Raw genomic sequence first — 13,267 nt, forward strand, 5'->3', positions numbered from 1 at the left:
ACTGTCGAAGTGCAATGTGATGTTGGGCTCGGAGAGTCGAACTCCCATCGTATATATGTCGAGGCCCAAGTCGAACATGTACAGATAGAGTTCAACTTTATTTAAGCGTCACAACAGCTAGGGCCTTGAGATATCCGTTTGATATTCATAATGCGTTTGCTACTTACGAACGACCAGCATCCTTCTACTAGGGCTTAGAACCAGAAAGAAGCGCCGATATGCCTTTCCATGTTATAACAGCGGCGAGCCGATTGACTTGACCAGTCCGAAATTGATTCAACAACAACATACTCATTGTCGTACAAGCCAGACACCGTCGGCCGAATATATACTTTGCCCTTGCAGTTTTCCCTCTCTCGCAAACCATGCGAAGCCCTAAGTCTAAGCCATCGTTGTGGGCTTCCTTCGAGATAGGGCAAAGCGAAGCGCCTGCGGAAGGGCAGTACGGACAAAGACTCCTCCGCATCAATCGCCAATCAGAGATGGTGGAACATGATTTTCCGTCCAAGAGTTTGGCTGTAGACCATTTGGAAAAGAGGGTTTAATGCCGGCTGCAACCGCCGTCTAGAATGTTGAATCATCAAACGACCGGGTTTTGGAATCCGTCTGATGCAGTCCGTCCGTACGAAGCAAATGGTGTCCTTTTCCGACTGAGCTTTTGGTGAGGAGTCGGACTCAACGACTACGATATCCGCTGCAACAGGCAATTCGAACGCAAGCAAAATCTCTGGTCGTGGCTCGGGGGGATTATTTCCGTTCGTATACGCAAGCAATACGCACTTCCCGAACAAGCACAAGAGGTTTGACACTTCTCTCGGAGTAGCTTCCGCTGCAGATCTTTTCGTCACTCAGAGCAAGATTGAGTCAATTTCGATGCCACGCTAACCTCCAACTGACTAGCTGCTAGGGCACAGGTCATAAACACCCCGACACCCCGAGACGAGAATGCCCCCGTAACGAAGAGCAAGACGAAAAGTCGCTAACATTGATATCGCCAGAATACAAAAGCATTGCACAAGTCTCGAGAAGCCTGAGAAACCCTTGAGACCTCTCGAGCAAAGTCCTCCATGATGAGGATTTAGCTTTCCTGTGCACTGCCACCTTCTTTTACAAGTACCATTTGAATGTACTCTAAGCGACCAGATTTATGGTTCACACATGGGCTGGATGCTGCACAATCAGCGGCAACGCTAACGAGTAATAACGAATATTCGACACAGTAATATCAGATCTGCACCGAGCTCGAATGTTCTGCCCAGGCAGACACTGAGAAGTACCATGGAGACAGCTTGAGACAATAATGCTAGCAATACCTTATCATGCCTGGATAATCTAGAATCGGAGGAACAGATGACGACCGATCACTCTGCGACTAGTATGGACTTCCATGACTTGGATCGCCAAAGTCGAGCTGCATATTCAAGTATAGATTTTGTATGTATATATTTCACATTGAAGTACTTCTAGCCAGCTAGCTGGGTGATGCTGTCGGTCTCAAGCATTTCAGCTTCGACTCCTGTACACATCGAAAGTTTCGGGGTATCTGGCGTCGGTCATCTAAAAAGACCAACGTATAAATACGGAGAGCAACCCCACCTGAACTGAGCTATCAAACCGTAAAATGGGTAGAGCAATATGGAACATTAGCACAAAGGAGTACCAGATCCTTACCTATTTGGAACGTATTGCGTTGTGATGGCGGTTGAACCGAATCCTTTCAGCAGGTTGGAGAGTCGGATTCAGGTGAGACTTTGATCTCTGGAATGTTGCTTGTAGTAAGTACAATATGTACCTGGTCACCTCTCCTTCCAAAGTTGTCATGTATCCTGGGTTGTGATACTGTACGAGTTGTTCTACCTTGCTCATGTACTAATTTGTTATTGAAGGGGCACACGGTATGGTAGTTGCTCTCACGATCTGGTTCCTGGCTCATTGCGTGATGAGGCAAATATTGGGTGTACAAATGATTGTAGGCAATTCGAGAGATATGGGAAATTCCAGACCAATCACGGTGTTTGAGGCATTCCGCCATCACCCATCAAATTGCCTGTCAGTCCCTTCATTCTCCTACCCAGGAGATCATCCTCACTGGCCAAGCTAACAAGACTTTTCGTCCTCTGACTTCTGGGCCGCTCGTTTCTGGCTCCCCGAACAGTCCTGCCACTACCTCTCGGACTTCCCTTTTTCTTTGGACTGGTGCGAGCCCCTCCGTTCAAGGTACTCATTTCGAGCGGTCTGTCTTCGTCGCCTGAGGACTCTGTTGGCATGCGGCGATGATGTCTGATGCCGTTCCCATTCTTCATACCCAGGCCTGCTTCCTTGCCAAAGTAGTCGGTCTCTTCTTCGTCTAACTCAGCACGCAAATCTGCCTCGCGGAAGAGGTCCGCCATCCAACGTGAGCATCGGGAGATGTATTTCCAGCCTGCTGGGAATATGCCCGCGAATTGCAAGAAGCCATGAGAAATGCCAGGGATCAGGACTACGTTCACATGGTCGGTGTCAACGAAGACATCACGCTCGCGAATCAGACCTAGCTCTTTGCGATGATTCCAGTGGGCCAATTTGGCTTGTTTTAGACGTCCTGCAAAGATGACTGTGTCATCCACAAGAGGGTCGCGTTCGCCAGTCATCATGTAAGTCTTGGGGAAGCGGGTGAGAAGCGCTTCAGGTGCGAGAAGTGGCGATAGTAGGTAGTCGGTCGAGAAGTCTGGTCGCGAATGAGGACCGATGTAGAGGATAATCATAGCGCGCATCATTTCGGGTGTCAGAACGCGGTCGTTGAAGTAAGATATCATAGAGGACATTGCAAGTCGGGTACGCAGCATCTGTGGGGCCGGTGCAGTGGGCGCAGCATCAACTGTGTGGGCGGCGCTGGTATGAGGTTCAGTAGGTGACGCAACGATTTGCTTGTCGGTCAGTTGCTGCACTGCCGTATTCGTTCGTTTCGTCTTTGGCGGGCTAACGTCGTCGTCTTCATCCTCAGATCCATGCGGAGTGTTCGGTGTCAGCTTCCTGTAGTCGTCGCTCTTTCTGCTCAAGACACCACGGTTGGTTTTGCGCATCTTTCGATCCTTGATCAGAGACATCTGCTCGTCCGTCATCCAATTTCCAATGTTCATGTCGAGAGCCGGATAGATGAGAACTGCGCCCTCGGGTACGGGAAGCGAGGTTTCACCTTGCCAACGGCGAGTCGCAGTGCTGCCGGACTGCAGGATCATAAGGATCAAGCCTACTGCGAGATTCCCACCTGCGCTGTCTCCACTGACGACTATCTTGGGCATAGTCTCCCCAGAAAGGCCGATGCATTGTCCTTTGGTTGCGATCAGAGTATGGTATGTGTCGTAACACTCGTTCAGCGCATAAGGATAGGGATGTTCAGGAGCTTTCTTGTAATCCAAGGCCAATACGGGTAAGCCTGTTCTTGCACCCCAGGCCAGCAGTTTGTCGTCATGGGCTCTCGGATCCATGGCCACGAAACCACCACCAGGAATATCGAGCACAATCTTGTCGTGATTCTTCAGGTCGCTGATAGGGCCATCAAAGTATAGCCAGGCTTGAATGGGCTCATCGTAGCTGCTTTGCTTTGGCCTGGGTATGCGGATGGCGCGCGGCGGGTAACGCATGAGTTTAGGTCGCATCAGCTTGCCGAAGAAGTTGATGTATGGTGTGTTGGGCTTGTTCCAGCTCACTCTCAAATGTTCCAAGGTCAAGCCAGCTCTAATCTTGCGTACTTTTTCGTCTGCTTGCTCGGCACAGATGAGATAGTACACCGAGAAGACAAGACTTGCTATATCCTTCAACCATACGGGGCGTAGGTTCATAGCCGTCCAGAAGCCTGCATCCAAGGCTGTTGTGACCCATGTTGCTCGGAAGTATGATCTTGTGTAGAGGTTGGCCAGCGGTTCTGGGCACTCGAGGCCCACGAGTTTGCTAAAGTTACGTGTGATGTATAGGTAGATGAGTGTCAAGACAACCGTGTGCCAGGTCGTCAAGCGCGTAGAGAAGACTCTGGAGAGGCGTCGTAGGTAAGGTGGGCCATGGGGATTGCCTCTACAGGTATCGTTGTCAGCAACATGTCGCAGAAGCAGAATTTGAATTGCTTACTTGTAAAGATAATACGACCAAAAAGAGACTACAGCAAAGACCTGATACTTGCGAAATCTGACCGAAGGCCTACCAAGAACGTGGTCTAAACAAAGGCCGATTAGCGGCTGCGTGCAGCGGAAAGCGTCCGTAACAGGGATGTCTTACCTATCATGATGTAGAATGTTTAGCAGACATGCAGACAGGGAGAAGTGCAGGAAGCCTCCAAAGACAGTTCCAATCTTAAAGGTTGTCATCAAACAGAAAAAGCAGGCGGTATTTGCGGTATTTGTCCAAACAAAGGGAGTAAGGAGCACAAGGTCAAAATCAAGTCTTCATAACAATGGCAAGGAAAAGGAGTTTACGCAGGGAGCAGAATACGATATAGGGCCAGCCGTGGCCGCATGTGAAAGAGAAATTGGCATAGAAAAAGCCGTCATGCTCTTTCCTAGTGCTGTTGGAAATGTCGATAACTGGCATGTCATGAGGTCCAAACGTCTTCATGCCTTTGCATGTGAAAGTGATGGCGCGGCGGGTTCGCTCTTTCCCGAGGCCGGACCTCCAGATTCCCGACACCTTGTTCTCGCGGGGAATCATGTGGGGATCCTACTTCCTTTGTCGTGTCATGTCTAGCCATTCTTTGTCGTTGTAGTTGTGCATTGATGACAAGCAGCTGACCGGAACATCGTATATCGCTGATACCATCATACAGGTATTGCACGTGTTGTTGGTCGGCTCGGACATCGAAATGCCTTGACCATCTCTACCTAGTCTAAGCCACTTTTATATCATCATGCTTTTCACGCACGTGGTCCGTATAGACCTAGATGTGTCGGCAGTCAATAATATTGGAACTGCATGCCACTGGTGAGTGCTTTTGTGTGTTTCTCAAAGTGTGCATAAAGGCTCAGTGCCGATCGACAATCTTGCCTGATACGGCCACCTGGCCGACAAAAGATGAAGCAGTCACTACATAAAGAGAGTACTGCAACGCAGCCAGAAAAAGGATGAAGGGGAGAAATGTGGGAAATTCGTTTATGATACACGCATCCAAGCCTCCAGCGCCAGAGCATTCATCCGACCAGCATGACGCGAAAGAATTATCCAAAGCAGAGAAACGGTTGAAACTAGAGCCGAGAGAGAGGACGCTCAAAGTACAAGAATGGAAACGTCGTGGGAACTTTTTAGTTCTTGGGAGGGTACTTCTTGAAGAGGAACCTGAAAGTAAAAGTCAGCTTCAATCTCTAGGCTTCAAGTCACAAAATCGGCACATACTTGCTGGCGTAGTAGTCGCCGAGGGCGAAGACACCGACAACACCGGCCCAAGCACCTGCAACCTTCCAGGTGAGCTCGCCGGCAGTATACTTTCTGTAAGCGCCGAAACCGAGGAGACCACCAAGAGCGACGACAGCGACGGTGTTACCGAGGATGACGGGGTTATCGCTGTTGGCCTTGGCCTTCTCTGCGGCCTTCTGTGCCTTTTGCTTGACCTTCTCCTCGACCTCCTTGGCCTGCTGGGCCTTCTCGCGGGCCTCGGACTCAAGACGCTCGCGCTCGGCCTGAGTCTCGGTCTGGATCTCTTGTGACTGGAAGTCGGAGGGGACGGACGAGATGTGAGGGCTGTCGACGTCGATGAGCTCGTGGACCTCGTCGTCGGTATGTTGGATCTCGGGGACAGCGTGTGCGCGCCTAGATTGTTGTCAGTATCAACGTGCTGCTGGCGCATCTTTGGCGAGACTTACTTCTGTTGAATGAGTTAGCAGATGGTCAATGGACAGGTCAGGCAGTAGCACGTACCTCTTCCTCGGACTGTTGAGGTCCACTGGCGGCGACAGATGCGTAAGACATGGTAGCGGGAGCTTCGGGTGCGGGCACTTCGGTAGCGGTGTCTGGTTCTTGAGAGGGAGCGGGTTCTGAAATAGTGACTGGCTCTTCGATAGAGGCAGCAGTAGCGGGTTCTGGGACGGGAACAGGTGCGGTGGAAGTGTTGATTTGGGGTTCTGGTGAAGATGCAACAGGAACAGGAGCGGCGTCACTGTTTGGTCGCTGGAGGAACTCGAGACTCATGATGATTGGTTTTGCTGAACCTACCTAATACCATCACATGCTGCCGATGCAGCCCTGTTTTCTGTTTCCTTGGCATTTTCCGTTCCTACTTCAGGACGTCGTAGTTGTGACGTAGCTACCGGTTTTATCGCGTGCGTCTTCGAGCCATCCGAACGTTATTCAGTCTTCGAGTTGGGAGATGCCTTCGATTCATACACAAAGATTGATTTATATCTAGAGAGGTGGTGATGCATTCGCTTTTCCAGGCTGGTATTGTGCCTTGTATTCTACATGCCTAATATAGTTACATGCCCCAATGCGTAATGTACATGGTATCTGTGGGCAGAATTGGCTTATTTGGCGCCCTTGCTTTCTTGTCCGGTAGCGTCGTGTGCGGCCTTGGGGACCAGGCTGTCGGACTCGCTCATCAAACCGTGATCGCGCTTGACCTGCTCGCTTGCAGCGTTAGAGCGATCTCTCTTTGCTTGGATGGTCTCGGGGTGGTCGGGTTCTCTATCGGCGACCTTCTCAGCATCGGGGTTGGACTCGGGCTGTTTGGGCTGGCTAGATTGGCTGGCAGCATCTTGCTCTCTGGCCTCGGTCTCGACGTCGTCCTCAAGCTCTGCGCCATAGACGTCGGGGTGCTCGCGGAAGCAGTTTTGCATGTCCCTACGAACTCTTGTTAGCTGCAATGTTTGTGTTCCGTAACAATGATCCAACATACTTGAACTTTTCAATGCAGTCCATACCCTTGGGCTCTTCCTTGGAGAAAACAAAGCAGCTGAAAGCCTCTCTGAATTGCTCGCCGCAAGGGCCGTAGGCCATACCACCAAGGCATGGGCAATCCCAATTGATCTCGCCAGTCTCCTCGTTGAATGCACCCTGCTGGCCAGCCTCCTCCTCCAGATCTTGCGGCGATCCGGGAACAGCACCGTCCTCAGGTTCCGGTACGGGAGCGTTTGTGGTGGCTTCACGGGCCTTGTGTGCGGCGTCGGTAGTAGCGGCGGCAACCTTCTTGAGATCGGCGTCTGCATCGGCCTTGGCCTGAGCCTGGACAGCTTGACGTTTTGCTGTTACAGCATCGAGTGTGGGAAGAGTCTCGGACTCAATCTGTGTCTCCGGAGGGGCGTGTCTGACATCTGGATGGCGTCAGTTCCGATGGTCGCGCAGCTTCGCAACAGGTGGGCTTACAAGAAGGCTCCTCGGCGAAGGCATTACTAGTGTTGTAATAGTAGACCAGAGCACCGGCCAAAGTCCATCTCACGGCCGAGTTCTTCCAGCTTCGCGACTTCTCATGCGGAGGTGCTGTGCTTAGAAATCTCCGCGATGGGGCGCTGCTGCGCGAGGCCTGCGCGACGGCGCGTCTGACTACTGGACGAAACATTGCGATGGTGAAACTCCAGAAGGAATCGAGAACAAAGGGAAGTCGAACAGTTGGATAGGTGGTGACTGTCGTAGCAAAGGTGGGAACAATTAATCATCATGAAGATGGAAACGCCGCCATCGCCGACGGGCGTCCAAGCGCGCAACCTTGGGCCGATGCTCCAGAGTCAAGACTCAACCGGAGCAAAGACATCACGTTCATGCTGTGCAACCTGCCAACTTCCAGAACAACGACATGGCCAACAAACACCCGGATGTCTATCCTGCCGACTTTATCAAAGCTGGTAACGAATTATCCCACCTCGGCAAAGAACAATCCAAACCGGCTTTGATCATATTGAACCAGCCGATAGCAGACACGAGGGTATTAGGTCGTTTGTGGAACCATACTAGCTACAGATTGTGTGCTGATGGTGGTGCAAATCAACTTTACGATCTCTTCAAACAAAATGATCCAACGCAGCTCGACCAATATGTAAGACGACTTGCGATTCTTCCAGCCACCGTCTGATTTGTGATGAACCCATCCAGCTACCGAACATCATTCATGGTGACCTCGACTCCCTGCGACAGGATGTCAGAGATCACTACAAATCACGCGGCGTAGATGTCACAGAAGACCCAGACCAATACAGTACAGACTTTGGGAAGGCCATCAAACAAGTGCTGAGGGAGCAACCCTGTCAGAGAAACTTCCTGGTTCTCGGAACCATAGCAGGACGACTTGACCAGGGTATTGGCCTCTTGTCAGAAATCTACCGAGAGCAACATTCAGAGCAGCATCCGAACATTAGATTTTGGTTGTTCTCCGAATCAAGTATCTCCTTCACACTCGCCCCTGGAACGACAACCATCCACACTCCACTGGCTGAGAAAGTCATCACACCAAATATTGGTATCCTACCCATATTCGGCCCCGCGCATATCTCTACGAGTGGGTTGGAATGGGACGTCGAAGATTGGCATACGCAAATGGGGGGTCAAGTCAGCACCAGCAATCACATCGTGAAAGATCAAGTCACAATCTCAACTGATGTGGAAGTGCTCTTCACAGTTGAACGTCGGAAAAGCGTAGCAGGCTAGGGGAATGTACAACACGCAAAGAGGAGGACTTATGAACCGACCGAATCCATTCGAAGATGACAGTGGCGTCAACAACGATGAGCGATCAGTAGGAATGGATATAATGAATCGTTTCGACAAGTAAAGGCTACGGTCGATGTCATTCTCATATGATGCCAAACGAGCTGGGTCCACAACCATCAAGCAACACGCTGTCAGCGCTGCGCAATCCGAGAGATGCATCGTCCGATTGCGCCCTAAACTCATCACCTGCGATATCTGTCACCGTAATCTTATATATCAAGTGAAAGTAAACAAGAAGCGAAGTCAAAGTGAATGGATCGCTGAAAGGCAGAGAGTTTGTGTGGGGCAAAGCTGCAGCACTCCTTGATGGATATAAAGATGCGATTTGACACATGCAACGAATTGACTTGATGGTAACACAGATTGTAGGGCGAATTGAGAAAGAATGATTGGAGCGCTCGTGCAGATGCGATGAAAGTTGTCGATGGGCGATCAAGCGCGGGGCCTCCGAGCGCAGAGGCCTCCTTTGGTTGAAGTTTGAAGCAAGCGAGCATCATCATTTTGCCGGCCAAGGACAGCTCTGAGCAAAGTTGCTCCGAATAGAGAAGCATCCAAAAGCCTTCACCACCAAAATTGACAATAGACTGTGAGAATCAGTCATTTGGCATTGTCGTATTCAGGCTCGAATAATAGCACATCACCCGATTGTGCAGCTGCAAAGTGCCGCCTGCGTTGATCCGCCGTCGCTTCTGTTTTTCCATCCTCTCCACGCAGCACTCCGTTACACGACCTTTTTTCTCCTCCTACCCAGGTATGTTCGACGCCGACATGATCACTCCCATACTCTGTCGCATGTGCTAACCTTCAATTTTCTACTTCTCAGTCTGTCATCTATCCACACCCTGTCATCGTAGTGTCGCCCACCTCCACATCCCGACATCATGTCCTGGAGTCCACAGCCTGAGCCTCTGGGCCAGCTGGCACTGTTCCTTAAGGACTCGCTCAACCCCCGCGACAAGACTGCGCAAAAGAACGCCGAGCTGGTGAGCTTCCTATCGCTCCCAACCTCGCCTCGCATCGCTAACATGTGTCCTCCAGGCACTAAAAAATGCCGGCTCAAACCCAGACATCAACAACTACCTCGCCTACCTGTGTGTCAGCCCCGAAGCTCCTGCCGCCTTGTCAAGCGACGACTACTTCGTCTCAAGAAGTGCTGCTGCAGTCATGCTCAAGAACAACGTCAAAATCTCGTACAAGACCATGGCCGAACCGAATAAGGAATACCTCCGCTCGACCATTCTCCAAGGACTGCAAGACCAGGACAAGCGCATCAGAAGCTACGCTGGAAACGTTGTTACCGAGATCGTGCGCCAGGGCGGCATCTTGGGCTGGCCTCAAGTGCTTGCTGAGCTGATCTCTTTGATCGAGAACCGCGACGGCAACATCGCATCACACATTCAGGACGGAGCCATGAGCGCATTACTCAAGATCTGTGAAGACAACAAGAAGGCTCTCAACAGACTCTACGAGGGACAACGCCCCTTGGATTTCCTGATTCCCAAGCTTATCGAGTTCACCACTAGCCCGACACCACCAGTCCGCTCAAAAGCTTTGGGAACACTCAACTTCTTTGTCGACGATCCGATGCCGCAGGCTATGCAAGACAATGTTGAAAAGTTCCTGGTTCAACTCTTCACCCTGGCCCAGAACGACCAAGACGAGGAGGTCCGAAGATTCATCTGCCGTTCGTTCACCAAACTTGCTAGCAACGTTCCTGCATTGGTAATGCCTCATTTGGGTGGTATTATCGATTACGTCGTGGTTCAGCAAAAGAGCGACCCGGAGTCCGATCTGGCCCTGGATGCTGCCGAATTCTTCTTTGAGAACTGTGAGGTTGAGGAACTCCAAGACGAGTTCAACCAGCACCTTGACAAAATTGTACCGGTTTTGTTGGAAAGCATGATCTACAGCCAGGATGACCAAGCAAAGCTCGAGGCCGAAGCAGAAGAGGATGCCGAAAAGGAGGACAAGGAAGAAGACATCAAACCTCAATTTGCCAGTGCAAAGGAGAAGGGCATTGCTGTAAAGTCTGAAGACTTTGTGAACGGCAATGGCTATGCTTACGATGATGGCGAGCTCAGCGATGGTGAACTTGAGGACGATGACGACTACGGCGAGGATCCTGAAGAGATGTGGAACCTCCGAAAATGCTCTGCAGCCGCTCTTGACACTTTTGCTACGCGCTTCCACGAGCGTGTCTTTGAATTCACCTTACCCTATCTGAAGAGCAACCTCAACCACGCAGAATGGCCCAATAGAGAAGCTGCTGTGCTCGCACTTGGCGCTATTTCCGTTGGCTGCATGGAGACCGTCAAGCCAAGTCTTCCTGATCTGGTTCCCTTCCTGATCTCGCTACTCACGGACTCTCAGCCCGTTGTCAGACAAATCACCTGCTGGGCACTTGGTCGCTACTCCTCCTGGGCTTCCCACCTCGATGAGGCAGGTAAGCGCCAGTTCTTCGAGCCGATGATGGAAGGAATCCTGTTCCGCATGCTGGACAACAACAAGCGTGTGCAGGAGGCCGCAGCTTCCGCATTCGCCAACCTCGAGGACCAGGCGACTACCGAGATCACACCTTACTGTGTCATCATCGCACAGCAGTTTGTGAGGTGCTTCGCCAAATACAAGGACAAGAACATGTACATCCTTTATGACTGTGTTCAGACTCTGGCGGAGCATGTGGGCCCGGACATGGCACAACCAGCCATCGTCGATCTGCTCATGCCTGCCCTCATTCAACGCTGGACTTCAGTCTCTGACAAGTCAAGGGAAATGTTCCCTCTGCTAGAGTGCCTGGCTTACATCGCTACTGCTCTTGGTGAAGCCTTTGCCCCTTACGCCAAGCCCTTCTTCTCGCGATGCATCAAGATTATCCAGGACAACTTGGAGGAAGGCAACCTTGCCGCTTCTCAAGCATATATGGACACACCCGACAAGGATTTCCTCGTCACCAGCTTGGATCTGCTCAGTGCCATTATCCAAGCACTTGATGAGGCCAGAGCCAGTGAGCTCATTGCAACCGCCAACCCCAACTTCTTCGAGCTGCTCGCCTACTGTATGAGAGACAGCAACAACGATGTCAAGCAATCCGCATTCGCCTTGCTTGGTGACTGTGCCATCTATGTCTTTGCCCAAATGCAGCCTTACCTTGACTCGATCATGCGAATCCTGACCATGCAGCTGGACTTGACCGAGGCACTCCGTGGCACTGATCCAATGCTCAAGGAGACCGCATTCAGAGTGATTAACAATGCCTGCTGGTCCGTCGGAGAGATCGCAATGCGCCACCAAAATGGTATGGACCCTTACGTCGAGGATCTCTTGCAAAAGCTCGGCATGATCCTCTTCAACCAGCAGGTCCCTGAGTCCTTGAATCAGAACGCCGCAATCGCACTTGGTCGCATGGGTCTGGGTAACGACCAGAAAATCGCACCTCATCTCGCCCAATTCGCTCCGGCCTTCCTGAATGTCATGCAGTCTGTTGAGTGGACCGATGAGAAGCTCGACGCTTTCAGAGGATTTGTTCAGATTGTGCTGGACAATCCCCAGGCACTTGAGCAGTGTCTGCTTGCCTTCTTCTCAGCCATTGCAAGCGTGCCAGCCGATTCACGCAAGCTGCCAGTATCCCAGAACGAGAGACCGTTCGAAGGGTTCCACAAGGTATTTTTCGTTGCTGGTGTAAGACGATGTGAACTTATTACTAACAATCGCATATAGGCACTCATGGCATACAAGAATATGATCCCCGACTTCGATGGCTTCATCAGCCACCTGCCCCAGGAGCAGCAGTACGAGCTCAGACAAAACTACAGCTTGTAAATGACAACAAAGACTTCCGACTCGGAATTGACACGCACATAACTTGACCGACGCCCTTTTCTTTATTTTCAGTCTACCGAATAGCGATACCAAAAAACACTAGGGAACATGTCGTATATATGCCTATAGCGAAACGCATGGATATGATGGCGGTTATGATACGAAAGCACACACACAAAAGTGGTATTTGTTTTCTTTCTTCTTATTCTTCATGATCTTTGAGCGTACTTAGCGGACTAGCGTAGCATCTGCACGGGTTAGCCGGCAGCCATTTCTTTTCTCTCCAGATTTTACATCCGACCACCATCTTTTCTCGATACAGCATGAACGGTATGTGGCGTTTGCTGTATCTTTGTTACCCGTTCGCATGGCCGTTCTTGGGAAGGGATGAACCCACGGGGAACGGATGGTGCTTGAGGAACGAGTTATCACTTATCGATTCTGCGTTTTATTAGATAGTTATATAGGTTGGCCTTTTTTGATGGCACAATGTTGCTCATTCAGCGGTGTTTCTCTCCAGTTTGATGTCTGTGCCGACTGACAGGTTATTCCCCAGACATGTTATGCCAGTCGTGGTCTTATCGATACGATAACAGGCACTATGGTTTCATGCAATGCGACGGATGCCTGCCTTGAACGGCAAGCTGAATTTGTGTATTGCTATTGTCCAGGCGATCGCGGTCGAAGAAGCAGGATCGACAGGACAGCCTCTTCGACTTGGCCGATAATCCCGAGCGCTTCCGAAGCTATACCTTGGGGCTGACTCGAAGTGAAAGCAGCAGTGGTTGGC

The 13,267-nt window shown here is 50.9% G+C and overlaps 5 protein-coding genes across 5 annotated transcripts; 2 read left to right on the forward strand and 3 right to left on the reverse strand.

Moving 5' to 3' along the window:
- Window positions 1-1,823: 1,823 nt before the first annotated feature.
- Window positions 1,824-4,583, reverse strand: M438DRAFT_298521 (lipase). The gene is made up of 3 exons (XM_029901994.1): window positions 4,252-4,583; window positions 4,105-4,189; window positions 1,824-4,050 (listed from the first exon to the last, which is right to left on the reverse strand). The coding sequence occupies exons 1-3, from the start codon at window positions 4,256-4,258 to the stop codon at window positions 2,007-2,009; spliced, it is 2,136 nt and encodes a 711-aa protein (XP_029759603.1). The 5' UTR covers window positions 4,259-4,583; the 3' UTR covers window positions 1,824-2,006.
- A 229-nt stretch (window positions 4,584-4,812) lies between these two features.
- M438DRAFT_366115 (uncharacterized protein) lies at window positions 4,813-6,163 on the reverse strand. Its single transcript, XM_029907850.1, has 3 exons — window positions 5,881-6,163; window positions 5,359-5,774; window positions 4,813-5,301 (listed from the first exon to the last, which is right to left on the reverse strand). The coding sequence occupies exons 1-3, from the start codon at window positions 6,148-6,150 to the stop codon at window positions 5,268-5,270; spliced, it is 720 nt and encodes a 239-aa protein (XP_029759604.1). The 5' UTR covers window positions 6,151-6,163; the 3' UTR covers window positions 4,813-5,267.
- A 228-nt stretch (window positions 6,164-6,391) lies between these two features.
- M438DRAFT_366116 (uncharacterized protein) lies at window positions 6,392-7,583 on the reverse strand. The gene is made up of 3 exons (XM_029907851.1): window positions 7,321-7,583; window positions 6,854-7,268; window positions 6,392-6,798 (listed from the first exon to the last, which is right to left on the reverse strand). Exons 1-3 carry the CDS (start codon window positions 7,511-7,513, stop codon window positions 6,483-6,485), a joined length of 924 nt encoding a protein of 307 aa, XP_029759605.1. The 5' UTR covers window positions 7,514-7,583; the 3' UTR covers window positions 6,392-6,482.
- Window positions 7,584-7,747: 164 nt separating this feature from the next.
- Window positions 7,748-9,038, forward strand: M438DRAFT_397788 (Thiamin pyrophosphokinase; the record flags this gene model as incomplete). The annotated part of the gene is made up of 2 exons (XM_029909324.1): window positions 7,748-7,987; window positions 8,044-9,038. 2 exons carry the CDS (start codon window positions 7,748-7,750, stop codon window positions 8,593-8,595), a joined length of 792 nt encoding a protein of 263 aa, XP_029759606.1. The 3' UTR covers window positions 8,596-9,038.
- Window positions 9,039-9,539: 501 nt separating this feature from the next.
- On the forward strand, window positions 9,540-12,477 carry M438DRAFT_356118 (ARM repeat-containing protein; the record flags this gene model as incomplete). The annotated part of the gene is made up of 3 exons (XM_029907080.1): window positions 9,540-9,641; window positions 9,697-12,318; window positions 12,376-12,477. The coding sequence occupies 3 exons, from the start codon at window positions 9,540-9,542 to the stop codon at window positions 12,475-12,477; spliced, it is 2,826 nt and encodes a 941-aa protein (XP_029759607.1).
- Window positions 12,478-13,267: the final 790 nt, after the last annotated feature.

Source organism: Aureobasidium pullulans, assembly GCF_000721785.1.
Source record: "Aureobasidium pullulans EXF-150 unplaced genomic scaffold scaffold_11, whole genome shotgun sequence".
In the NCBI taxonomy this organism is placed as follows: Eukaryota; Fungi; Ascomycota; class Dothideomycetes; order Dothideales; family Saccotheciaceae; genus Aureobasidium; species Aureobasidium pullulans.

What these genes read in the sequence shown, in the direction of transcription:
- M438DRAFT_366116 (XM_029907851.1), bottom strand. Translation starts at nt 7,513, where the DNA reads ATGTTTCGTCCAGTAGTCAGACGCGCCGTCGCGCAGGCCTCGCGCAGC. An exon ending in CTTCGCCGAGGAGCCTTCTT is followed by an intron (nt 7,269 to 7,320) that starts GTAAGCCCACCT and finishes GACGCCATCCAG; the next exon opens with ATGTCAGACACGCCCCTCCG. An exon ending in GACTGCATTGAAAAGTTCAA is followed by an intron (nt 6,799 to 6,853) that starts GTATGTTGGATC and finishes AAGAGTTCGTAG; the next exon opens with GGACATGCAAAACTGCTTCC.
- M438DRAFT_298521 (XM_029901994.1), bottom strand. An exon ending in TGGTCGTATTATCTTTACAA is followed by an intron (nt 4,051 to 4,104) that starts GTAAGCAATTCA and finishes CGATACCTGTAG; the next exon opens with AGGCAATCCCCATGGCCCAC.
- M438DRAFT_366115 (XM_029907850.1), bottom strand. Translation starts at nt 6,150, where the DNA reads ATGAGTCTCGAGTTCCTCCAGCGACCAAACAGTGACGCCGCTCCTGTT. An exon ending in CTCAACAGTCCGAGGAAGAG is followed by an intron (nt 5,775 to 5,880) that starts GTACGTGCTACT and finishes TGACAACAATCT; the next exon opens with AGGCGCGCACACGCTGTCCC. An exon ending in GGCGACTACTACGCCAGCAA is followed by an intron (nt 5,302 to 5,358) that starts GTATGTGCCGAT and finishes TTTTACTTTCAG; the next exon opens with GTTCCTCTTCAAGAAGTACC.